General features: G+C 49.6%; 1 protein-coding gene across 1 annotated transcript; it reads right to left on the bottom strand.

The window, feature by feature from the left end:
• HTR3A (5-hydroxytryptamine receptor 3A) lies at nucleotides 1-7,684 on the bottom strand (the record flags this gene model as incomplete). Its single annotated transcript, XM_084612023.1, has 8 exons — nucleotides 7,646-7,684; nucleotides 6,842-6,886; nucleotides 5,766-5,875; nucleotides 4,062-4,231; nucleotides 3,276-3,436; nucleotides 1,862-2,072; nucleotides 966-1,199; nucleotides 1-299 (listed from the first exon to the last, which is right to left on the bottom strand). The coding sequence occupies exons 1-8, from the start codon at nucleotides 7,667-7,669 to the stop codon at nucleotides 1-3; spliced, it is 1,254 nt and encodes a 417-aa protein (XP_084468149.1). The 5' UTR covers nucleotides 7,670-7,684.
• Nucleotides 7,685-25,036: the final 17,352 nt, after the last annotated feature.

Raw genomic sequence — 25,036 nt, 5'->3', positions numbered from 1 at the left:
TCATGCATACTGCCAGATGGACCAGAGGGTGCCCAGCGTGATGCTATAGGCCAGCACAGCCACCAGGTACACCCGGAAGAGCAGCACGTCCAGCACGTAGCCCACCTGGAGCCACTCGCGGGCGATGTCACGGAACTCGTCGCGCTTCTCCAGGAACTGGCGGATGGCAGCGATCTCCTGCAGGATGCTTTCCACCACTGGGGAGCTCTCTCCTTGTGCCGGAGGTGCCGGCAATGGCCTTGCGCCTGCTGTCCTCTCATACTTGCGGAGGTTCTCGCAGCCGTAGTGGTTCAGCTTGGCTGTAGGAACAAGAGAGAGAGGGGGCAGCCTTTCAGAGGTCTCAGCACTGCACTGCTGAGCTTGGCTGTGCTGGGCATTATACCACCCCAGAGGTGGGGTTCTGAGCCCCCCTCCCCAGTGTCTGGCCCAGAGCCACCCTCTCTTACAGCAAACAGCCTCTGGGGGCAGGCAGGGGGGTTAAATCTAGTATGTCCCTTTTCTCTACGTGCTAGGCCAAGGGGCATGTGCTCCAAAGAGGGGTGGTGCTCTGACCCCATTGCCCCAGGGCCAGCAGGGAGTGAAGATGCCTGGGGTGCCTTTGTAAGCTGTGCAATAGGGCCGATGTCCCCGAGCTGTGTGGCCCAAAGGGGATCCTGTTCCATTGCTCCTTCCTGGGCCACATGGACTTCCTGGGCAAAGCTGGTCCCCGGGGTCCCGCTGAGAGCAGTGGGGTGCCCCTCTCACGGTTTGGGGCTAATGCCCCAGGAGGATTTGAGTTCAACACTGACCCTATCATGCAGGTTCAGGTGTTTTGCTTCCCTGCATCATGGTCTAGCTCCACCAGGTGAGCCCTGAGTTCTTTCTAATTCCATGCAGCTTACCCCCCTTGGTTGTGATAGTAACGTGCAGCCAGGAGGCCAGCTCCCTGCGGCCCTTACCCCCTTTCCCAGAGCCACAGCTCGTACCTGTGCTGTCATTGTTCTCTGGGTGCCGGCTGATGTCCGAACTCGGTGTCCTGCTGGGGTAGAATTTCTTCCTGTCACGGATGCAGAGCAGGATGGTGGCTCGTTCCAGCACCAGGTGCTTGACCCAGTCAGGGACGTGAGGCTGCAGATCCTGCTTGTGGACCAGGCGCACGATCAGGATGGTCTCAGTCAGGCTGATGACCAGCAAGGCCATGCACACAACAAAATAGATGCCTGCCAGAGGAAGGCAGCAATGGTCCATGGTCAGCAGGGTCAGTCTCTCGGCTAGAACTAGGCACGGCCCAGGCAGGGCCTGGGTGAGCTCTCTGTACTCACCTCTCTCGATGTTACCCCCTCCTGCTCCAGCCCTACCGGGACCCCTGGCAGCTCAGCGTATCACTCAGCGTAACCCTGACTCAACCAGCATCCTGGATATTCCTGTCCTAGTCACCCCACACCCAGCTCTGACAATTCCCCTCAGTCTTGATACACCACCCTGGTTGTTCCTGTCCTCAAGTGCATCTGGAGCTGTGCGGGCGCCCTGTAATTCTGGCCCTCAGCAGACCCTCCTACTTCAGACTTGGCCTCCCTAGCACCACACAGTTCTGCCAGTACACCTCAACCCTGACCCACAGCCCCCATCTCTTGATATCCTAGTTCTGGTCTTCTCCCTGCCACAGGTCTGCTAATGGTCCTTATGCCCAACCCACAGCACCCCCACACAATTCTGTCCAGTGCACTGTCCTACCAGATCCTCTGGCCATACAGTTCATCTGCCCCAGACTATCACCATCCAGCCCCTTCTTGGCTCTGGACTCCGCGAGGGAGACAGGTGCTAGATTTCAACCGGGGATGTGTGCACACCTAGGTAATCACGGTGATGGGTGCTATCATACCTATCAGTGGGGTCCCGATGGCAGTGGCCGGCAGCGTGTCCGACACAATGATCAGGAAGACGGAGTAGCCCAGCAGGAGGGTGATCTTGAAGGACACCCTCTCCCCGCTGTCGGGAGGAAGGTAGAACCCCACGATGTCCATGACCATCAGGAAGATGCTGGGGAGCAGCAGGCTGACAGCGTAGAAGAGGGGGCGTCTCCGGATGACCACCTGCCAGCACAAGAGGGGGCGGAGAAGGTGGAGAGTTCCCTGTCAGGAGGAGGCCATCCGGGAATAAAGGCCCGTGGCTGCCTGGCTCCCCTTCACTGCTATTGGGGCCTGGTATTGCCAGGCAACCCTGTCAGAAGTGAAAGGCCAAGAGCTTTGCTGGCCCCAGGGGCCTGGCTGAGTGGCTGCTATGTTCTGCAGGCACAGATGGCATTGGCTGTGATGTGTTCCTCTCTGCGGCAGCCCTGCTCGTTTGCTGTGGGGAGCTTTGCCTGCTTCCCACCCTGAGCGCCCTAACGTGTGACCCCTGGTCTGGCTTTGAACTGACAGCAGCAGCTTGGCAGGGCACTGTGGAGCTGAGACTGGCTATTGCCTGGCCGCCCCCATTCTAAATGAAGGGCCTAGGCCCATGGGCATAGCACAGACTGAGAGCAAGGGCATCCGGCTCAGCTGGCCTGCATTTCCGGTTGCAAAGCTGCTCCTCCATGCACACACCCCACCGCAGCGCACCCTCTGGGCTCCTTATTTATAGTCACCAGCTGCCCAATAAACAGTCCATTAAGCCACACGCCTGCAGTGGCTTGGATCCTCGGACCATCAGCACTGGAAACTTTTAATGCTCTATGGCCATATTATGGCCTGGAAGTGGAAGGAACGGCCCTGCCCTGGAAGGGGGGCCCCAGCTATAGAACCACTTCATGCTGGGGGAAATGGCTGCTCAGATGGCTCAAACAAACGGCATCTGGGCTTACTCTGTGTGTGTGTTTCTTGGATGTTCGACTAACTCTGGCTCAAACCAGGGTGCTGGGGGAAGCTCTGCAGTCTGCAGGCAGCAGCTGAACCCAAAGGGGGAAGCTGGCCATCAGGTAGAAGCCATACTGAGCGACCTCGTTTGCCTCCCGTGAGCGAACCAGGTGCGAGCTGCACTGGAGTGGACCTAGGCTGGGAGTCCTGCCCCCTTGTAGGAGTGATGTGCTGCAGCTTGTGTTGCAGCAGTCCTTGCTATCCCCACCGCGATATGCAGGTAGCACGTGCTGCGGGGTTTGCTCAGCCACCTCGCTGCACGCTTTAGAGCCAGGAGAACGGTTGCCCAAGTCGAGAGAGAATGGCACCATTTGCCTTCTGCATCTTGGTGCTTCCCCAGCTCAGTTCTCCTCCCTTCCCCCAACACACACGGCCCACACCCAACCAGGGGAGGGCCCTTACATAGAACTTCATCTCGGCGTAGCTGTCGCTGCCCTCCACGCTGAACTCCCGGAACTGGCTGAGTACGTAGAGGAGCTCCCACTCTCCCTGGTTCATGAAGATGCTCTTGTCAAATTTCACCAGCTCGGGCTGCCGCCACAGAGAGATGTTGATGTCGCGGACTGTGGGGTGGAAGAGAGGTGGGCATCAGGGCTGGGGACCTGAGGGGAAGGGACATCTTCCCCCAACACTGCTGATGCACTCCATGCCCACAGCCATCCTACAAGATCTGGGAGCGTCACGCTCCTCCCTTCCAGGCCACATTCCTCTTCTCTCCTTGTTCACAAGGACGGATTGGCCTGCATGCGTTCCCTATTTCTAGGGCTGTCTAGGGGGGTGAGGCATGGCCTGCACTGAGCCAGCGTGCTCCCAGAGACTGTGATTGCTCCATGACACCCTCCGCCCCGCTAGCTCTTACCCCGCTCTGTCCCTCCTTGGGCGGCCATGGGCTAACAATACAAGCTAACCCCAGGCTGCCTGTACCAATGAGCCCAGCACTGACCCAGGGAGCCCAGCCAGCTCAGTCCTTGCTTTCCCTGCTGGTAAGAGGACCATTTTGTGCCTTTTGCAATATCCACTGGGAATGAAACTGAGACCCACCAAGTGACTGCGAGTTATAGAGTCCCAGACCAGGTCATATTGACTTCCCATGCAGCTGGAGGCTTTCTTAGCTGGCCTGGTCCCTCCCTTCCCAAGGCTCCTGAAGGGCAGGGTGCAGCGGGGAAGGCAGGGCCACTTGTCACGTACTGTTGTGCAGCCAGCTGGTGAAGGTGAGCGAGCAGTTCTGCACGTCGAAGGGGAAGTTGTAGATGTCCAGGCTGCAGGCAGTCACCACCTGGATCGGCTTGAGGTTCTGGACCTCCCCGTGGTAGCGGATGTAGACGTATGGGATGTCCGGGGACTTGCCCACGTCCACGCTGAAGGGCACAAAGAATGAGAACACCCCCGTCAAAAATAAATAAATAAAGCGGAGTCCTTTGGCTCTTTTCTACCGTGGTGAAATGCCAGCTGCAGTGGATGGAAGTGCCCCAAGCCCGGCTAGCCGGGACAGTTGGGAGAGCATCTCTGTTAGGAATGGTAGCAGCTGTGACACCCGCTAGATGTGACCCTCGCGTTCCTGGCAGGGCATTGGGCAGCCTGAAGCTGGCAAAGCTGGGCTGTCCAGCAGCCTGAGACCATGCAGAGGTCTCTGTTTAGAGCCTGTTGCTGCCAGCTGACTCGTGCCCAGGAACCTCTCCAAGGAGACAAGCAGCCCATCCTACCTGTTCCCCAAAGAAACCTACACGTTTATTGACTCTCCAGCTCTGTGTACCCATCTCTTCTTTCCCACCACAAACCCTCCCGCAACCAGTCATCCCCCCATCTTTAGTTACCAGCATCACCCCCACTCAGCCAAACTATAGCTCCAATGCTTCTCTCAGTGGGTGACTTGTCTAGTTTGACTGTTATCTCTGCAGCGCAGGGCTTTCTGTTACTCCCTGTGTGTACAGCGCCCAGCACTGCAGGGCCTCAATCTCAGCTGGGGCTCTAGGCACTGCTGTAATACAAATAATACTTGTAGGAAGCACAATAGACTATGGCAGACTCCTTAACGTTCAAAGGACAGACACATTTTTTTGGTGACAAGGCCCCTCTGATGCATATGGGGTTACTGGGTTTGTGTTCGTCACATGATTCTAAAAGGAAGGGAGGAAGTGGTGCAAAGGAGAATACCCTAGAGGAAAGCTGGGTCCTGGGTCCTCCCAGCTGGCTGGGGTTGGAAAGGCCTCAGAGGGGCTGGTGAGCTGATAGCTGGGGATTGATTTGGTCTGGTTTTGAGTCATGTGTTTAGAAACAAAGTGAGCCTTGAAGGAAAGGGGGGAAATGACTTTAGCTGGGGCTTTGATGATATTTTTTTTAACTTCCCTGGCTGGTGAGTTTGCACACAGCCCTATACCTTTGCATCTCGTTAGCATTGCCGTAGGACTCTCTCTGTGGACACACTCCCTCTGATTAGTACCAGGAACGCCTCACTGAAGTTATCACACTGCACAAAGCAAAGCTGTAAAGTTTTTAAAGGGTGGCAAGTGCCTGAGATCATGGCAGCTCCTTAAATCCTAGCAGAATAGAGATGGTTAAGAACAATAGATTTCTTTCCCAAGGAAGGGTTGGCAGTTCTGCAGCTGCCCCTGCATTGTGTTTCCTGTACAAAACCTTCCTCTGAATATCTGAATTCCACCCCAAATGCAGCAAGGGTAATTATGAACGTTTATAGTCAGCCAGCATTGGAAATGTCCCAACTCCTGAGCTATTCCCATCTGCAGTGTACGGTATGTGGGGATATTGCCAGCTCTGTGCAAACCAGCAGCAGTGCTGGGAATACAAAGTGGAATGTGAACTTGCGGGGGAGGCGGGAGAGAGTTAAATCTCCAGGCCCCATGGGCTGTTGTCCGAGAACTTTGCTGCACTTACAACTCATTGATGAGGATGTCTGGTACCCAGATGCTCTCGGTGGGGATAGACATCTGCGTGATGTTATCAAAGTCCTCTGGATTCCACCTGAGAAACTCGTCAATCCAGTGCTGCAGAAGTGAGATAAGAGGGGACTTAGGCAGCAGGATCAATTCCAGGCCGGTTCCCGACCTCTGGCAGGAGTATTAGATACAAAGCAAAGCCTATCTTCCCAATTACTGTACTTGCCCAACTATACAAAGCTTAAAGCATTCACCCATTCCCCTCTAATCCTATAGCTCTGTGCCCCACATGCTACTGGTTATCCTCTGATGGTTTTGACCTCGCTGCACTAAGCTAGGACATTATCATCCATGTGCACACGCTCTGAACCACCAGTCTCTCTGCTTTCCAGAGGGTGCTGGGTTTTACGTGTTGGCTACCTACTGCATAAGGGGATGTCTTCTTGGTGTTGGAGCAAGTCTGTGCACTGTTCTAATCTTCTGGAGACTCTGTGGATATATCCATGTCCCAGCTATTCATTTGGCTGCATTCTCATTTTGGGATGAACTAGGTTAGTTGAGAACCATTAGGAGCCCATAGGGCACTCTCTTTGCATAGCCAAAGAGAAAAGGATGGTGTGCTCGGGGAGCTCTGAGTGAAAAGAAAGTGAGAACTCTCATGTGGATGCCAAGGGGGATGCCCCACTGGTCTCTTCCTATCCTGGAGCTGTGGGAGTAAACTCCCTCTGCCCCATGAGGAAAATGGAAGTTAGAATACAAGCCAGGAGCTGGCCAGAGTGACGTGAGCAGCAGACATGTCCGAGTTTCCTTTGGCGAAGCAGGCAGCAGGCCTGCCTTCACAGAGGTACTGACGGTCTCCAGCAAAAAGTCCCCACAGGCCAGCACCCCCCCCAAGAAGAACATGGCTCCTGAGCACAAAGCGTTCTCAACATCTCCAGGGCTGTCTGAGAAATTGCCACGTTACTATGGGTGCCGGCGCTGCAGCGATAAATGCGACTAACCCTGGAGAGGGCCCAGGGCAAGTCCCACCGAAGGAGAGTGGGCGAGAGAGCCGGGAGGGTTCCAGCCACTCACCTGCCTGTACCAAAGGTAGGTTGTCAGCACCTGGTTTTTTTCATCCTGTTGGAAATAAAAAGCAAAAAGGTGAAACCGGCGAAGGGCATTTCACAGCTCAGGGGTTACTGGTCTTGTGTCATTAATGCCAAGGGCCCAAAGCGATCAGGAAGGGCTTGGGTACAAATGATCACCCAGCTCCAGATGTCAGTGGGGATCAACTGGCAAGAACACAAGAGGAGAAGGTGGGGTGATGGCAAAATAACAAGCAACAGAACTTCTGATTGCAGATCCCTTGGGACACGGATGGGCCTTCTTAAGCTCTTCAGCTTTCCCCGCCAGAAGGCCTGTCTGTCCTCTAACTGCCCTGTTGGCAGAGGGGCCTTCAGACACAGTCACTGATCCAGCACATTTTAGAGCAAACTTCTTTCAGTTTGGAGTAAGGGGTGGGTGTGGATGGCTTCTTGTAGCAACTCTGCCTTGTCTGTGGTCAAGCCTCTCTGGCACGGTGCATTGAATATTGTTAAATTATAACTAGGGCCAGGTTCCATATCATCTCAGCATGTTGGGTTCTGAGCACTTTGGAAATCTCACCCTTAATTAGGTGCCTAAATGGTTTCTGAGCACTTGAAGACATGGCTCCAAGTGATTTGCCCTAGTTTACCTAAGTCCAGCTCCTAAAGAGGATGTGTCTCCACACTTCACCCTGGATGTGGAAAAACTTAGTGGCATACGAACCTCCCTAGGCTCAGAGGTACCTACCTCCACTCCTCAGCCCCAGAAGTGTTAGGGCTTCTGGGTTCAGTGGCAAAGCAGAGGACTTACCACGCTGAGAATGGCATATACCATGACATCAATGGCTACGTTGGTTGTCCTTCTCCAGTCCTGAACTGGCCGGACACCCTTTCTGTAATGAGTCAGCAGGTAGTCGGAGAGCTGGAGCAGGGCTGGCTTGGCAGAGTTCAAAGTCCTGTTGTTCCCTTTCCGAGCAGCTAAGGGGAAAAAAAAATCACATTTCCTTGGACTCATTTCTGGGCATGAACCCGCTCAGTGCCTCACCTTCCCCGTTCCCTCTCTCTCCATGCTGCTGCACAATTGACGCAAAGCAACCTGGCTCAGGGAAAGCCGACTCCCAGCAAAGCATGGCTCAGTCTAGCTGAAGTAGCTTCCAGCCAAGACCAGCTCAGTGCAGCGCCTGCTGGGTCATCTCAGGTGGGGAGTGACTCCCACCCAGGACTGGCTCGGTGTGGCTCCTGTCGACTAGAGAACAAGGAAGCACTTTATTGGCTCACCACGTGGAACTGTCTGCTCCTGGGCATATGGGCTGGGCTTGAGACCCTGCAATGCAGTCTGGCTGTGGGATGGGGAGCTCCACTAATCTGAACTATTGCAGCCTATAGCCTGGCTCCCAGCTGCTCAAAGTACTGCAGGTACATCTCTCTGCCTCTCAGATAACTTTTGGGCACCCTGAAATTGTCCTGCCCAAGGTCCGCACATACTCAAAGGGGTTTGATCTTTCTTCCATTCAAAAAGAGCACAGAGTGCATATTGGTGGTGTAACAGGCTGGCCTGCCTCGTGGGCTGCAGAGCCTGGGGCTAAGGCAACCCTGATTATAGGATCAGCCCCACCTGAGAGGAATCAGGTGGTTCCAGTACGAAAGGAGCAGGAAGTGGCAGTGAAGGGGAAGCTATATCTGCAGATGCTGCAGGCTGTAAGAACGCTCCTGCAGGGCTCTGTGTCGGCAGGAGAAAAGCTCAGAAGCAGGGCCGAGTGAGCTCCAGGCAGGTAGACTTGGGAGAGTCTCTGTCCAAGCAGGGAAGAGACTGCAACTGGAAGGGGCTGTGGAGAAGAACAAACTCCAGGCAGGAGGTTGCTGGGGAGCAGAAAGACAGGCACTTAGGGTGGTGGGGATGTGCCCAGCTGAAACTGGGATGAAGACTGAGTTTATGTACTGTTTTTCTGAAAGGCTCCATGGGGTTTTGGATCAGGAGAGAGACGCTGAAGTGGGGTCGGGTCCTGGAGGTCCATCGTGTATCAGAAGACTAAATAAATAGGGCCCCTTGTGGGGATTGTTTGAACTGCCTGTGGACTGTGGATTTCTCCAGGGCTCTGAAGAGGGGAAAACAGAGGCCAGGTGTCTTAGAGGGACCTCTGGCCATAAGGGGGCACTCAGGAGGTGGCTGCCTGTGTTATTAATGGGAACAGGATTCACAGCAAGACTGACCTCATGGTTAATGTATATTTTCTTTCCAAAAAGCCACCCTGCTAGCTCAGTGCATGGGTAGCTCCCGGCCCTTCTCCCTGGGCTCTCTGTGGGAGCTGGGTACGAGGTGACATGTGAAGGAGTTTTAGCTTCCAGATCTGTCATCTCCAGACATGGACAAGGATCAATGGCAGAGGTGAGACTATTCCCACCCGGGGAATATTTAAAATTTCCCTCAGTATTTTTTTAAATCAAATTATCCCAGGGAAGTGGAGGGCACAGGAGTAGGAGGAAGAGGCTGAAGCTAAAGAGAAACCAAGATGTTTAATTCATTTACCTCTTTAATTGATTTTTTTAAAGAGTATTTATGTGACTGAAGACCTGATCCAAAGCCCATTGAAGTCAATGGTAGTCTTAGCATGGATCAGGTTCTGAGAGTTTCATCCATTGTGAAAGCTTCCAAGTAGTCTTGGCCAATGTTTTTACAGCCAGACTTTTTCTTGGAAAGCAACAGCAGAGCAGCTGGTTTGCCTGGATGTCGGTCAAATACCCATTGCTTGGCCTGTTCCTCCCTCCTTGGCTGCCCCCATAATCAGCTGCGATGTGGGGATGGTTTAAGGTCTTGCTCTGGCACCGCTGAAGTCAATGGGAACCTTTTTTCTGCAAGCCATCTCCATACACCATCATGGCTTTCATTACTGCCCAGCAAACCAGCTAGCGGGGCTCCTCCTCTCCTTCTGTGTTGGACTGACAAAAGGAAAGGAGTTATGGATTGTAGCTCTCCTTTCTGCCTAATAAGTGTTAGCAGAGCTGGTGGGATTTCAAATGAATGAGGGGCCCATCACAAGCTGTGATAGCTGTGATCCCATGCCTTAGTAGTAATGAAACACTGCTCCCTGGTTGGCACCTTCACACCAATCAGTCACAACATTACCATCAAACCCCCAGAAAGAGTCTGGCAATGGGGCAGGGGGAGGGATTGAGAGAGCGAGTGAATTTCCAGACACTGGCCCGCAATAAAAGGCTGTGTTTAAGGAAGCATGGCTTGGTTGGTTTGTTCCTGCTGAGGGAACGCTTTTTCAAATATTGCAGCAGAAAGTTGAAGAGCAAGGACAGCGTTGTGGTTGAAGCACTGGTCTGGGACTTCCAGAAATCTGGCTTCAGGTTCTCTCCCCACCACAGAATCCCTGTGTGACCCAGGCAAATCACTTAATTTGTCTGTTTTCTATCTGTAAAATGGGGACAATAATCCTTCCTTCCTTCCTCCCACCACAAATGCAGCAAGGGTGACTGGTGGGGGAGAGGGTGTGTGAGAAAAGGTTACTCTGCCACTGCCTGGGCTGTACCTGTCCTGGAGATAGGGGATCAAGTCCCCACTTGCCAGTGCTGTCCGTTTGGAACCTTTGAACAGAGTTTTATTCACTTTGTAGTTAAATAGCAGCACTTGTTAATACTTAGACTTGTTGGTATCTTGAAAGTCAGGCCTCCAAACAGTCCTGCAAGCTCTCTGCATTAATGCTGTGAGCACTGAGTGCATAACAGATTGCCCCCAATGCAATGCTCCTGTTCACAAGGCAACTTGTGAAGTGAAAGTCAAGTCAAAGTCACAGAACCCTGTCTGCAGCTCAGCCCGCAAACATGACCATCTAACCAGAGCACAATTCACATGTAATAAAAGGAGCTGACAGGAATAGATCTGCAGGGACTTGGGAAAAGCTGTCTACAAAGGGGCCTTTCATCTTTCTTTAAAAAAACAAAAACAAAAAAGCTTTACCTAGGACCTATAATGCCTCCAAGTTAGCTGGGCTCATGAGCCCCCACCAGGTTTGTGTAAGGCAAAAGAGGATGTGAGGGGGGTGAGGAAAACAGGCTGTTGTTTGGTAGGAAAACAGGCTGTTTGGTCGTTGTGCTGTCGACTCTGTCACGCTCTCTTCCAAGTGGCCCTTAATGGTGCAACCTGTCATAGTGGGCTCACAAAGGTTTGTTTTGGGGGCTTGCCCTGCCAAACTCTGCAGATGAAGTGGTGGTGTAGCCGTGTGGGTCCTGGGATATTAGACAAGGTGGGTGAGGCAATATCTTTTATTGGGCCAACTTCTGTGGTGAAAGAGACAAGCTTTTGAGCTCCACAGAGCTGCTCTTCATGTCAGCGCTGTGTAAGCTCAGAAGAGGAGAAAATTTGGTAGAATTCAGACACCTCAGTAGGTAACCTAGTCTTGCCGTGTGTTTGTGTGTGCACGTGAGAGAGCGAGAAATAAAGCTGGGTGGGAAACAGATTTCCCATCCTGATGATTGTTCAGAATTTGATTTTTTTTCTTTCATCCTGAATTGGGGTGAAAAATCAAAATCTCAGATGTTCCCAAATCAACCCCCCTTCTCTTAAATTTTCAGGTGAGTCAAAGAGTTTAACAGCAATCATCTTGAAACTCAGACCCAACGGGCTGGGCCTGCTTGGATTTGGATGGCTAGCCCCAGCCGCTGCAGTGCTGCAACATCTCCATAGCTAGGCTCAGCATGCTAGCTTGGGCAGAGTAGCACTTGTCTGACTACCTGGCCTGGCAGGCACGTTCCCAGCTGCAGTGTAGACATACCCAGAGTGATCAGCCCTGCCAAGCGGAGAAGTACCAGTCACCGGAGTTTCGCCTTTGGGCCTTTACCTCTTGCAGGCAGTATTGGTATGAAAACACAGGATGCCAGCCTCTCTCTTCAGCAGGCTTGCTGCTGGACAGCTCCCAGTGGCAGCTGCCCAGAGCAGGAGGGAAGCCAGGATGCAGATATCACACACAAGGCCTTGGAGACAGAACCAGTACAGGTGGCTGGGGGGACAACTTCGCCTTTAGGGTGGAAGTGACTCCAGTGCTGAAACACCCTGTGCACTACTTACATCCTGCATGAGCCCTCAGTTAGTGGTGTATTGACTTCAGGTAGCATCTTTAAACAGGTGAACCCTTTGTCAGCCCCCTTTTTCATTCGACTGGAGTTTTGGACCACAGATCTTCATTGCAGAATTACTCCCATCAAATCAAAACTAATCAACCACAATCTTTCTGCAGGAATAAGAGCTTTAAACTTGCAACTTTGCAGATTCATTAGATTTCTAAAGAAACACCAAGGTCTAATTTGCTGGGACACTTTTTTTTTCCCCCTCTTTGCCTAGGTATCTTGGGAGAAATCTCACTTTTCTGCATCAATCTCTAAACAAAGAAGCAGCTTTTTTCCTTCCAGGTGTTTTCTATCGTGGCTTCACTCATAGGTCTCTTGTGTGTAGAAATGAGACCCATTCAGGCTTATTAAATGGTGAGTTTTCCTAGAAGATCTGCGTTGTTCATCGGCACACGTTAGTACTCCTACCACTGTGATCCTGAGGGAAAATTGAGTTTTCAGTAGCCCTGGGGCTTGTCTCATTGTAGGATGAGAAAACAGAAATTGTCAGGTGTCATCTCGTCCTACATCTTGTCTCCAAATGCTTTAGGGGAAGGTGCAAACTCCTATAATGAACAATGAGGCACTGCAAATGCTCTGGGGTATGTATAAAGCAGGCTCCATGGATGTGATATTTTTTTCCTTCACACTTCCTGCTGAAGTTGTTTCTAAAACTCTGGGTTTCCTTGGGTAACCAGGAGTGCTTGAGTAACAGACACAAGGAGAGTGGAGCTCAAAAGAAAGGAATGGAGGGAAAACAGCCCAACTCCTCATCTCTAATGGGCTTGGCTGCACGCTGAAGATGGAGGGTACGTGCTCAACGCTTATTAATCATTTTCAAGCCAGATGTTAAAACTAGATTTGGAACTAAGATGAGGCTGGGCTAATAGGATGGGATCTGGATTATCTATGGCATGTCATTTAAAATAGCGTTCATTGGCATGGAAGGGGGACTCTGAGCATAGGGGAGGCAGGTCCACAGCACAGGAACCGCGTTTTATGCGTGTTTGCACTCACCAGAAAGAAAAAAGGCATTAAAGTCCATGTGAAATTCTTGCTGGTTGGTTAAAGTTAGTTTCCTCAAACACCCTGTGGTTCCTGCATATGCCAGAGAGGAGCGGGTGCTGTAGGGCGCTGGCTGTAGCTTCCCAAACGTTCAAAGTGAGGAACGCCATGAACAACGTTGGTTGCTGGCGGGGCTGGGAGGTGGGGGGAGGGGGTTAGATGATGTGACAGTAGCTTCTAGTGGAGCGACCCATTAGTGAAGCATAAAGTGATTAGGGCTGGAAGAGGCCAACATTAAGCTGTCTAGTGCATCTTCTGCTATCTGTGTGGGACTCCGACCTTGCTAGACTTCTTCCAATAGGTGCCCAGCCAGCTGTGACTTGAAGAGTCCTGGTGACTTTGATTCCAGGGCAGTGGCTTCCTAGCTGATCTTGCCACTTTTGCTTTTTCATTGTGTTTATGTCTCTCCCCCACCCCCATAAAATATATTTGGGACAGAAGCTCAGCTGTTATAAACCAGCCTGGGCCACTAACTTCAGTGCAGCTACACTGATTTCCACTGGCTGAGGATCTGACCCTTTCCTCCCTGCTTTTATCATTGTTTACTCAGGACAGCTATTCCTTCCTTTCCTCTTCTGCATCCTCACTCTAATGCAACAGTTTTGGGGGCCAGAAATGATACTCAATGAAAGACAGTTTCCAACCTGCCTTCAAAGGAAATCTCAGACATGCCCTTGCTTTGAAACCTTACAGCTGCATTGGTTCCACAATATTGCTTCCCTTGCTCGGGAAAGTTCGACAACAATAAAGAATGATTCCTAACTAATAACTGACAGTTATGAGAGAATCTGCACTGCTTGGGAGTAGGAGCATGGAAAACAACTCAACATCTGTTCTGTTAACTGTCGTCCAAAAATATTTAGTCCTCCATTATGAAAAACGAAGCATTAGTAGGGATATCTGTTTACCAAGCTCAAGTGTTTGGGCAACAGGTTCCAAATTGATATATATATCACTGTGTTCTCTCTCTTTTTTTTAATCCTCTCTGACTAAACAAGCTTAAACTTTTCAACTCTGCAGCCTTTTATTATTGAGTCTAAAATTATCGAGTCTAAAAACATCCCGTTAGCCTGTCACAAAGGCTATTGCTAATTTCTCTGCTCCAGAGCCTGACCTGCATTTCTGACACTCCTCTGAACATGCAAAATCACAGAACCCTTTCCATAACCTGTTATGGGTGTCCCCCCTTCATCAGGCTGTATAGATCAATTGTGATAACATGAGTGTCTCTTTAAAAAAAGATTTGGTGTATTTCATGCACAGAATTTAAGCCATCAGGCTTGTATTAAAATACTTCTACCCATCTCTCAGCACCTACAAGACTCCCCCTAACTTTCCCATAAGTTTCCTTACCTTCACTTTGAAACATAAAAGCGAACAGCAGCAGAGCAAGAAATGCCCAAAGAGTCGAGGGTGGCATGGCTCTGATCCAGAGGGTCGCAGTCTTTCTTAGTTCCTCTTCACAATGATTCCACATGTAGGACTGAGTCTTCTGGTTCTCCTCCGCTCTGACTCCCGCTTCTATCCATCCCTCTGCAGATAAAGGGAACCTAATCAGGGCAGCAGGTACACCTTTTGCTCACTCCCTCCCCCCCCCCCCAAAGGTCAGGTTTTTGAAAATGCGTAATTAATCTTGCAATCAGACTCCTCTGCTGCATCACATTTCAGGCTGGGAGGATAAAAAAGGAACCCACCCACCCGGACTGATGTCACACGGGACAAATGCACAGTGCCTCTCAGTCTCTCCCCAGGCAGGGAGGGCACTGGCATGTCTGCATGAGGTTAACCAGGGAGGCAATTTGTTACCTGAGACCTGGCTAAAAGCTGTTTCAGATAGAATTGATGGTGGTGGTTTTTCTATAATTTGTTTTAAATGTCTCATTTTTGCTGTAGACAAAACCCTCTGATTTGAGATTGGAATTTAATGGGGATGAATAATGTTAACTATCGCTCTGCTAGTGGGTTGGATGAAAAGAGAGTGAGGTTTCCTGCAGCAAGATGTATTAAACTGCTGTAACGTATATATTACATCCACACAATGAGACCTGTATTAAGGATCATATGGCCAATGAGGGTGTACAGCTACTTTAAAGTTTACCCACCCAGTTTTGATCAGCCTTCAAATAAGGAGCCACCTCTAGGCAGCTGATGTGTGGTCAGTAAGGGTTGATTTCACACGGTCTGTTCAGTTTAACTGGCTAAATTGATGCAGCTGAATTGATTGCTGTGGAGTGTGGCCTGCTTATCCCACAATGAATTTGGATGTCTCTATTCAGGCACGTAGGGAAGAAAGTATAGATATGTGTGCACGTGTATGGTTGTACAAGTGTGTGCAGGTGTCTAGAATATTACAACTTTCTGATTACTTTTTAAATTTTTCCTTTTTAGAGAAAAGAGGAAGTTTTCAAGTAAAACAAATTCATACAGGTTTAAGGACTCATTAAAATCCCTAGGCTTGACACCCGTATAACTCCAGTGACTTCAGTGGTGTGACTTCTGATTTACACTGCTGTAAGTGAGGACACAATCCGACCCTTTGTTGCATTTCAAACTAAAGCTGAAAACATCTTCCCTCTCCTGTCCATTGGGCTGTCTCTTTTTCCATGCTCTTATGTAACGCAGAGGTTTATTCCTAGATTCCAAGGCCAGAAGGGACCACTGTGATCATCTAGTCTGATTTCCTGTATAACATGGGCCTTAGGACTTGCCCAAAATAATTCCTTAAGGTGATCTTTTAGAAAAACATCCCGTCTTGATTTAACCATTGCCAGTGATCGATGGAGAATCCACCATAACCATGGCTAAATTATGGCAGTTAAAAATGTACACCTTATTTCCAGTCTGAATTTGTCTAGCTTCAACTTCCAGCCAATAGAGCATGTTCTACCTTTCTCTGCTAGATTGAAGAGCCCTTATTAAATATTTGTTCCAAGTAGATACTTCTAGACTGTCACAAAGTTACTGTTTAACCTTCTCTTTGTTAAGCTAAATAGACGGAGCTCCTTGAGTCTGTCACAATAAGGCATCTTTTCTAATGGGGCTCTTCTCTGATCCCTCTCCAATTTATCAGCATCCTTCTTAAATTGTGGATCCCAGAACTGGACACAGGATTCCAGCAGTGGTTGCACCAGTGCCAAATACAGAGGTAATATAACCTCTCTGCTCCTCCTTGAGATTCTCCTGTTTATGCACTGAAGCGGAACATAAGCACTCAGTGCGATGCAGTGGCCAAAAGGGCTAATGAGTGGTATCACGTCAGCCCTTTTTTGGCCGCCACTTCGCACTGAGAGCTTTCCGTTTGGCTGATTCTCCCACATGACTTGTGGGTTTCTGAGCCGTTTGCACAACAGGACAAAGCTGAACCACTGCTTCCGAACGGCAAAGCCCGAGTGTCGATGTGTGATGTCACAACCTGAAGTGTGGCATGTAATGATCAATTAAACTGGATACGTTTGTTAAAAAACTCCCTTTACAAAGCCAAATGGCAAATAATCAATATGCGCCGAACAATCAGTGCCATGCAGTTAATTCCCTGTAGGCAAGCAAAATTTGAAGAGCAAAACTATCACTTGAATGTTTCTGGGATAGTCTGATTGTGTTATAGGCTAGCTTAGGGGTGCTATTGCAACTAATTGAGTATTCCACTTAAGTACAGTTAATGTTCTCCCTGGGTCTTTATTATTAATTATTATTTTTATGGCAGTCACAGTCAGGAGCCACAGTCATGGACTCGCCAACCCCAAGCATCCAAAATCATGAGTCAGGCCTCAAAAATCATAAGATTGAAAAATCTCATGTTTTGTTATGCCAAAAATAAATTTTCGGTTTCTTCTTTTTGGTTTTTTTTGTTTGTTTTTTTATTATTTTTATTTTTGGGGGGTTATTTTTTTTCCACTATGTGGTAAACAATTTTTTCTTAACCATGAGGGGTAGAAACTATTTGAAAAGAAAGCTGACCTTCTCCCCCAAAAGATGACTCTGGGGCCTGGAACTTTGAGAAGCCCCAAATGCCCTGAGACTTGCAGGAAAATTGTGAGGGTGGGGCCTCTAGACATAGCTCAGCTGAAATAATCATTATTAAAATTGAGCTGCAGATAAATAGCAGGGGAAAGGCCGCTAATTGTTTAGTGAAAGACTATCTCCCTTTTAACGCTCTTGTGCGGTTTTTGGCATTGATAAAGTTTGGTAGGTGGACTCCTAGGTGAGCATTGAAGAACTGGGCTCCTCTGTGATGATCTAACCGAAGGGAGCAGTCCAGGACCCTGGGGCCCTGCAATGATAGTTATCACCAGGGTTGGGTTTTTGGTTTGGTTTGGGTTTTTTTGCTCCCGGACGGCACAGCAGTCAAGCTTTCCCTGAAGAAATTTCCTATTAATGGAACTGATGGCAAAACAGATAGGCAGGAATTGGAGCCCTTGGCTGCAGCACGGTGCAAATTGCATCAGATGGCAGCGTGGAGTCACTTAAACAAGATAAGGATTAGTGTGAGGCCCTGATGAACTCCCCCTCGACTGCCAGGAGTTGTGTCAGGGAAAGAGAGTGCAAAGCCAGGGCTAATTTGATTTCTCGGCTGTTAGAGGACTGCCAGTCCTCTCCCGGGGAGTGCAGACAGCTCGGAGCTGTTTGCTGTTATTGAATCTGGATAATAAAAAGCATGAGCAGCACTACTGTAGCAGAGCCAGGGACCATGCCCTGTGCTGCGGATACTGCCCAGCTGTAGGTGAACCCCTGTGGGATGCACAGCTGGATATGAGGATGGGCATTGCTAACACCTGGCCTCATTTTGGAATGACGCACAGTGACTGGTCTGGGGAAGGGAGGGGTGATGCATCCAGCAACCATCTCAGTTGGCACTAATTGCCCCCATTGTTGCCAGCTTCTTCAGAGGCTGAAGACTACATTGGTCTTGTGGATGGTCTGCCTCCTTGCTTCTTGAGGGCATGTTGGCTGGCAGGAGGTGGTTGGTGCATAGAGAATGCACCAGTGATCCTTACATTGGCCCACTCGGGAGATGAGGAGAGGGTCATCAACCCTGGCACCTTGCGCACTGAATTCCTGCTCCTGTCATCCTCCTATCTGCCTCATTCCCGATCTCAAGGGGGATGTCATGGCAATAACTATCCCAAAGGTGAATAAAGCCCAGATTCTTGCTCAGAAGCATGAGCAGATCCCAAGGCCATGGGGCTCATCTTGTGACCATTCGTGGCATGTAAACTGGAGCCTCCCATTGGAGAGGAGAGGAAAGTGTGTTCCTGCACCTGAGTCATTTTCCTTGCTTGCACATTGGTCACAATGTCAGGCAAGGCTGTAGTGGCCAAGAGCCAGGGCAGCCTAGGCGTGGAGGCCCACTAAGGGCCTGAGAATCAGGGAGAAGGTGGCTTAAGGCCTGGGCACAAAGGGTGATCGTAGTGCTAGGCCTGGCATGAGGGGAAACTGAACTAGAGCTACTGTAGCAGAATAATTAACTGAATTTTCTCCCTTGGGGTTTGTCTTCATCTTTAAAGAGATTTTAATGTTGTTTCTATCAGCCCTTCTGTTATCGGATGTCTAATTAGTGTGATATATTATAGCCTCGTGTTACACACACATAGAGACTGTACGTTTGGGGCTGTTACCGGATGCCCACTGTAATGGATGTGTTTTCATGGGACGTCTGATATAAATTGGCAGCATCCAGATCAGATTTACTTTCCGAAATGGTGTAATGGGATTTTATTAGCTCTGTAATCTGCTGCATGGTAATTGCTTTTCTGGGAATCGAAGCACTTGGCATTGAGAGACTTTCAGAGCCTCGAGAAGAAGAGCTGTTTTCCATCACAGTTTGCCCTGTAACTAAGCCTGAGTGGTACCTAGCTAGACCTGCTCTGGATGCATCACAGACCAAATAAAGCTCTAAGTGTGAAAGTTATTTTGGAAAATGGGACTTCTGAAAATGTTAACCTTGGTAGGTTATCCAGACCAGGGATAGGTTAGCCTGAGCCACAATGTTGGAAATGCACGGTGATGCAAAATAGATGGCATTGAGTAGTAAAGAGCAGGGCAGGAAACAGTTTTCACAGAATTTAAGTTTTTGAGAAGGCGGGAGATGGGGGGAGAACACCTGTCCTGAATCAGGACAAAAAGTTGACATCTTGAAAATTTTCATGAACCCCAAATATGCAGATCAGGTCAATCAAAATGTTTTGTTTCAATTTTGACCTTTAAAAAAATTAACCTCTTTTTACGTATAAATTAAATAAGATTTCTAAATGAAAAGTCATTTCAAACTGTTTTGGAAGTTTCAGAGTAACAGCCATGTTAGTCTGTATTCGCAAAAAGAAAAGGAGTACTTGTGGCACCTTAGAGACTAACCAATTTATTTGAGCATGAAATATTGAGCACGAAATTGAGCACGAAAGCTCATGCTCAAATAAATTGGTTAGTCTCTAAGGTGCCACAAGTACTCCTTTTCTGTTTTGGAAGTGTTGAAGTAGGACTTTAGGATATTCCCAAACTTTCAATTTCAAACTCAATTTTTTCCCCCCAAAATGAGAGATTCTTCAAAACTGGGAAGCGTCTGTTTCGAAGATTTTTCCAGTGGAAAAACATTTTGTCAGAAAAATCCGAACTCAGCTCTAGTGAAGAACCACTTGGATTTCCTTTTAACTATCGCTAACTTTTATGAGACACACTAGCAAGTGAGAGAAATTGCACTCCAAGCTATATTCAGCATTCAGAAGCAGCTGTCTATAGTGGTTCCTAGTCTCCTGGATTATCCTGTATCCAGAGAAATTAAACAAACTCAGATGCAAACTGGAGTATTGGTTGCAACAGTATATCCATGCTGAATAAACTTTTGTTTTTAGACTTAAGCAAAACAAGAAATTGCCTCAAATGTGGCCCTTTCCCAAAGGTGAATTTTCCATCTAGTTTGCAAGTAAATAAATGTTTGTTTACAAGGGAAGCATCAGTCACTGAACTGAAGACTCCCTCCCTGACCTCAGACAGCTTGTCATTAGTGCATGGATGATCCAATCTGGACTTTTGTATGCTTGCTTTGGAGCTGTACAAAATCTGATCGAGTCTCTGTCAAAGGACTTTGTGGAGAGCCCATCCGCAGGTGTGCTGAGTGCTTCCTCTGGGTAGGTTAAATCTGCATGGTTAGCTCCTAGTGGAATTCATGGAAGCATCCTCTCTTCTCCCATCCCCTGTTTTGAGGCTATCAGGTTTTCTTTCTCCCAATGCTGCAGAGAGTTTTTCTCGTCAGCTTTTCAGGCTGAGCATCAGGCTAAAGATTTCTGATTGAGGCAGGATGGCTTATGATCTTGATGGTCTTTGTTTTCCTCCCCTCATATTTGTTTTAGAGCCCCCAGCCTCCATAAAATATGTAATTCACTTGGAATTAAACTCAGGGCCCCACAGCTCTCGGTGATGGAACATAGCATGTCGTTTACTTTTGCATATAATCACAGAAATGACCCTCCTTGAGCTTTCGTGTGGAATGGCTCAAATTATTAGTCCCCTTCGGAGAGTACCTGAAGAACAGCTTGAGCACTTGTTAAATTTGCTAGCATCCTCACAGTTCCTCCACTGTTTTCTTATAACTCTTTTTCTTTCCAAATTTTTGGGTGAATTTGATTCTTGTAAAAGTGTCGCTCTAAAGAGCGACTGTGGTAAAGTCCGGCACAGAGCAGGCAATGGCTGTACAGCCATTCTGACAAAGCTATGCCAGTCTGACAAAGCTCTTCCAATGCACCTCAATGTTATACACCTCCCAACTGCCTCATAGTTTCATTGTTTTGTCTCATACTGGGGAGGAGTATGATGGAATAGTTAGAGCAGTGGATGGATAGTAATGTCTTGGTTCCATTCCCAGCCCGCTCCATGGACTTGCTCTGTGACCGTAGGCAAGTCACAGTCTATGTCTGTGCCTCAGTTTCCCCATGTGTACAATAGGATTAATTACTTGCCTCTGGTACTGCAGCTCACATTAAAAAGCTGAGGATGAGTCAATGGCTTGCAAGGCCCATAAAGCATTTGAAGGAACTACAGAAATGCAAAACTGGACCTAATATTTGTAAAGCAAAATCAGTTTACACTTTAAAGTGAGGATCTACTCTGAAAATTGACCATGAAAGGAGCACCCCGCAGTCCTGCATTTATCTCACAACAACTTCTTGATGAAATTTCCAAGGGAAACTATGGCTTCTCCCACCTACAAACATGCACAGTCTGGCTGGGATTAAAGCAAAACAGGCTTGAGTGTCACTGCCGGGGATAAAGATCCCAGGGGCCAAGTTTGCTTCTGTAACCTGTGGAATTGCAGTGGGTGGAACCACTGGTGCCTCGCGCCCTGCAAGTGGTGACAGGACAGAATTTAGCCTGCTCTTCCCTAGCAGCCCCAGCCCTAGGGCTGGCAGTGAAATGAAACACAGGCCTTTGCTTTGGCAGCAGGCTCCGGCTATGCAGAGAGTTCTCTGCAGAATAAGAGGCCTTTGTACATAGTCACTTTTCTGACCATAGCTCCATGGTAAGGCCCTGTGTAACAAAGATACTCTGTGTAACAAAGACTGCAGGCCAGAGAAGTAAACTCAGTATTTCTTGAGAGCAGAGCCAGCATACATATGGTTTTACCCTCTGTTCCCCTCAGTGCTCCCTATTTAAAGGGTGCCTAATGAAGACCTAGTTAAGCTCCACACCCCTCAGGTACCTGCACAGTAACCCTTTGCATTACATTCCACCTAGCCCATTGCTAGCTCCATCTTGAATACGGTCTAGCCCCAGCCTAGAGGGATTTTGGCCACCAAGGCGGTAAAGTTGCTTGCGTCACAGTTTAAAATGGCAGCAGCCCTGAAAAGGGAATGAAGCAGCCTCTGTTTCCCAGAAGGTGGGACTCTGTAGGAGATGGAGAGTCGGAGGCAAGGGCTTGAGGAAGGACAGGGGAATAGGGAGGTTTAAAAATGAGCCCATGGTGTAGCTGTAGTTTGTAAATTGCGGGGCACGGGGCCATTTCTTGTTTATATGGAGACAGCTCCCCATAAAAGCTAATAGATTTTTGAAGGATATCGGGCATGGGAGGATCTGCTGCGCTGTTAAGCCTTTAATTTAGCTTAGGGAGCAGGCTGGCGTTCCAAAGCTCTTGCGGCCTGCAGACACACAAATGGCCTTGGGCTGATAGAGGCGCTTGGGGCTGTTTTAGCCAATCAATACCAGACAACAGGAGCTGAGCTCAGATTGTGAGCTGAAGCTGCTGTGTTGGCAACTTGCTACCCTGCCCCGGCCTGCTTGGAGCCCCTTTAGGATGGCCGCACGCAGGCACCTGTCTCAGGTGACGCCGCCTGTGGAGAGGAGCACCGGTGACAAGCAGTGTTTGCCCACAGCTGGTGGCTTCACCCTGATCCTCTACCAGAAGAATGAAGCTTCAGGCAGAGCTGTTCGGGACCAAGTAGGTGTCAGGGAATCCCCGGGTGGATTTGCACCCTATGAGCTCCGCTTTAACCATGAGGTTGGACAAACCCGGGAATTCAGCGAAATGCAGCAGAAGCCATTGGGTTCTGCCCGGGGCTGAGGAGAAGCGCACAGGAGGGGCTTTGCAGATCCTGCAGTGACTCCTTCTGCGTGGGGCAGGTGGCCTAGCGTGGGACTGAACATCTGTTCGAATTTCTTCTGGTAATGATTTGCTCTGCAGTGGCCGGTGGCTCTGACTCTGGAGTTTCTGACACACCCTGCCATTTGCTCTGCTTCTGAGAAAAGGGGATGGGGTGGGGCAGTTTGACCCCTCCCAGCCAAACACACCCCACACTCCAAGCCTCGGGGATCCAGAATTCCACATGCTGGTCAATGCTGCCCCCTCAGGAGCACTGGCTGAGGCTGCTCACACCAAATGGGCTCATGATACATCTCCAACATGGCATGGAGGGAAACGTCCCTGCCTGGCAGATGCCGGCAGCTTTCCAGGGCAGATGTGCAGGGGGAATAGGACATGAAGGAACCTTGACTCTCAGGTTTTTGCTTTCTCTCTGGGCTGCCAGCGTGGCAGTTTCTCAGCCTTCCAGCTGCACTTGCAGCTTTCCTGGCTAAGCTGTTGCGGGGAAGGAGTGGTGGTATTGATGGCTCATTACTTGCATTAATAGTGATTGACAGATGCCAACCAAGCTTTGACTCCGCACCTGATGCCCTGTATCTGCTCAAATTATTCATTCATTAAACCACGCTTCATTCTCCAGCCTGAACTCAGCCAGTTGAGCGTGAAGCCTGGGGTGGGAGTGTGTCCGAAAGCACAGGAAGCAAGGGCACTGCCTTGGCTTGTGTTGAGCTGTATCCGGACAGTGATGCTGAACACACAGCTCTGGATGTGTCTACACGGCACACCTATGCCCAGCTCTGTGGACTCAGTGTTTCCAAGCCCATGCTTGAGTGTCCGCACTGCATCGCAAAGCTGGGTTTCCAAAGGCTGGACCCGGGTCCCACAGCCGTGATAATACGTCCATACTGCACTGTGCCAACCCTCTGACTCAGGTCTGCAGCTTGAGGTGTGTCCACACTGCAAAATGGACCCAAGTCTCTGCAGGACTTGGACTCTGGGGTCCTAGGCCCCTGGTCCTGAGTGCCTGCTGACTCAAGGCAGATTGATATGTGTGTGGATGGAAAGACAAGACAAGGCAAGCGGCTTGAGCTCAAACCTGTGTCAGAGCCCGGGCTTAGTGTGCAGGGTCAATGTTTTCAGTGTCCACACACCATGCCTCTTATGAGACCCAGCCCTAGTGGGGAACAGACACACTCGGCTAAGTGTGAGCGCCTTCTCAGTACCTCCTGGCATCTGGAACGCTCTCCCTATACTTCTCGGTCTCCTTTGAAATCTCAGCCAGAAGCACCTCCTGTCCCCTTGCTTCACTGCGTCTTAACCTCTCCCTTCCCTGGCTGCTGTTCCTCGTTGTGGTTGAATTACTTCGTGCGCCTGTGTTTTGGGATGCAGCACCCACAGGCTCAGCGTGGTCCCCGCAGCCCCTGGGTAAGACATTGCTGTGACTCAGCTTTATGGCCCTGCCAAATGAAGCACAAACTTAAGTACATCACCTCCCTGATCTGATCGGCGGAGGCTGGAAGCTGATTTTCAATGTGAGGCTGAGCTGGGAGCTCAGTTACACGTTTCACTAATCAAATCACTGTCATGGGTCATTTCAGATACTGATGGTTTTGCTCTGTGCTAAGAACCAGGCTATCATGAACGCCTCGGTGCTGCATTGTCTTACTAATTATGAGCACATAAATGTCTCCTTAGGTAAATAACTCACCGTAAATAGAAGTGGACTTGCAGATGGGTGGCTTACGTGGCTTCAGTCATGTATTCCGTGATGGGAAAGCCACGGGGCTGTATTCATGTGCACAAACCAAATCAGTGCATAAAGAATCAGACTCCGTTCTGTCAGATTACACGTGGCTTCTCTCCTGTGGGATCCAGAGCAAACCATGCTATCTCTTGCAATGCTGCCTGCAAGAGGGCGGTTCAGTCCTTGATTCCTCTACTGTGACTGCAACTCTGCAAGTGAGGGGTGGGCCTCAGTGGGTGCTAACTGGTGACTTGGGAACCTTCCCCACTGCTTACAGACCATCAGACTCCTTTTACATCAGCCACCAATCGCAAAGAATGAGCTTTGGTCAGTACCAGGGACGGCTGGGCACCGTCTCCCATCACCGAGTGCCTGAGCCATCCAGCCCCCCAGGTCTGGCTTGTTGGGCTCCTCCTCCATCACAGAGTCTAATCAAAGGGACCTCCTTCTGCTGGACCGCAAGTGTGAGAGAACCAGGACAAGAACCTGCCTGCTGCACCCTGGCAGACAGCCTGCTGCAAAGGAGAGACTCCAAAGCAGCTGTGAACCTGGTGGGGAAAGGACCTGCCAATGGCTTCAGAAGGTTTGCATCAGCCCATTGTAAAGGAGAACAGTACAACCAAGAGAATGGCTAGCAGTTCCCAATCTTTTCAAGCAGCTGTACCAACTTACCAGGCTAATAGCTCGGCTGGACCCGTCAGGAACCCTCACCCCCAGTC

Source organism: Lepidochelys olivacea (assembly GCF_965140295.1).
Source record: "Lepidochelys olivacea isolate rLepOli2 genome assembly, chromosome: 22".
Classification (NCBI taxonomy): Eukaryota; Metazoa; Chordata; order Testudines; family Cheloniidae; genus Lepidochelys; species Lepidochelys olivacea.
The sequence above is the reverse complement of the archived record's forward strand: the minus strand, read 5'-3'. Positions and strand labels throughout refer to the sequence as shown.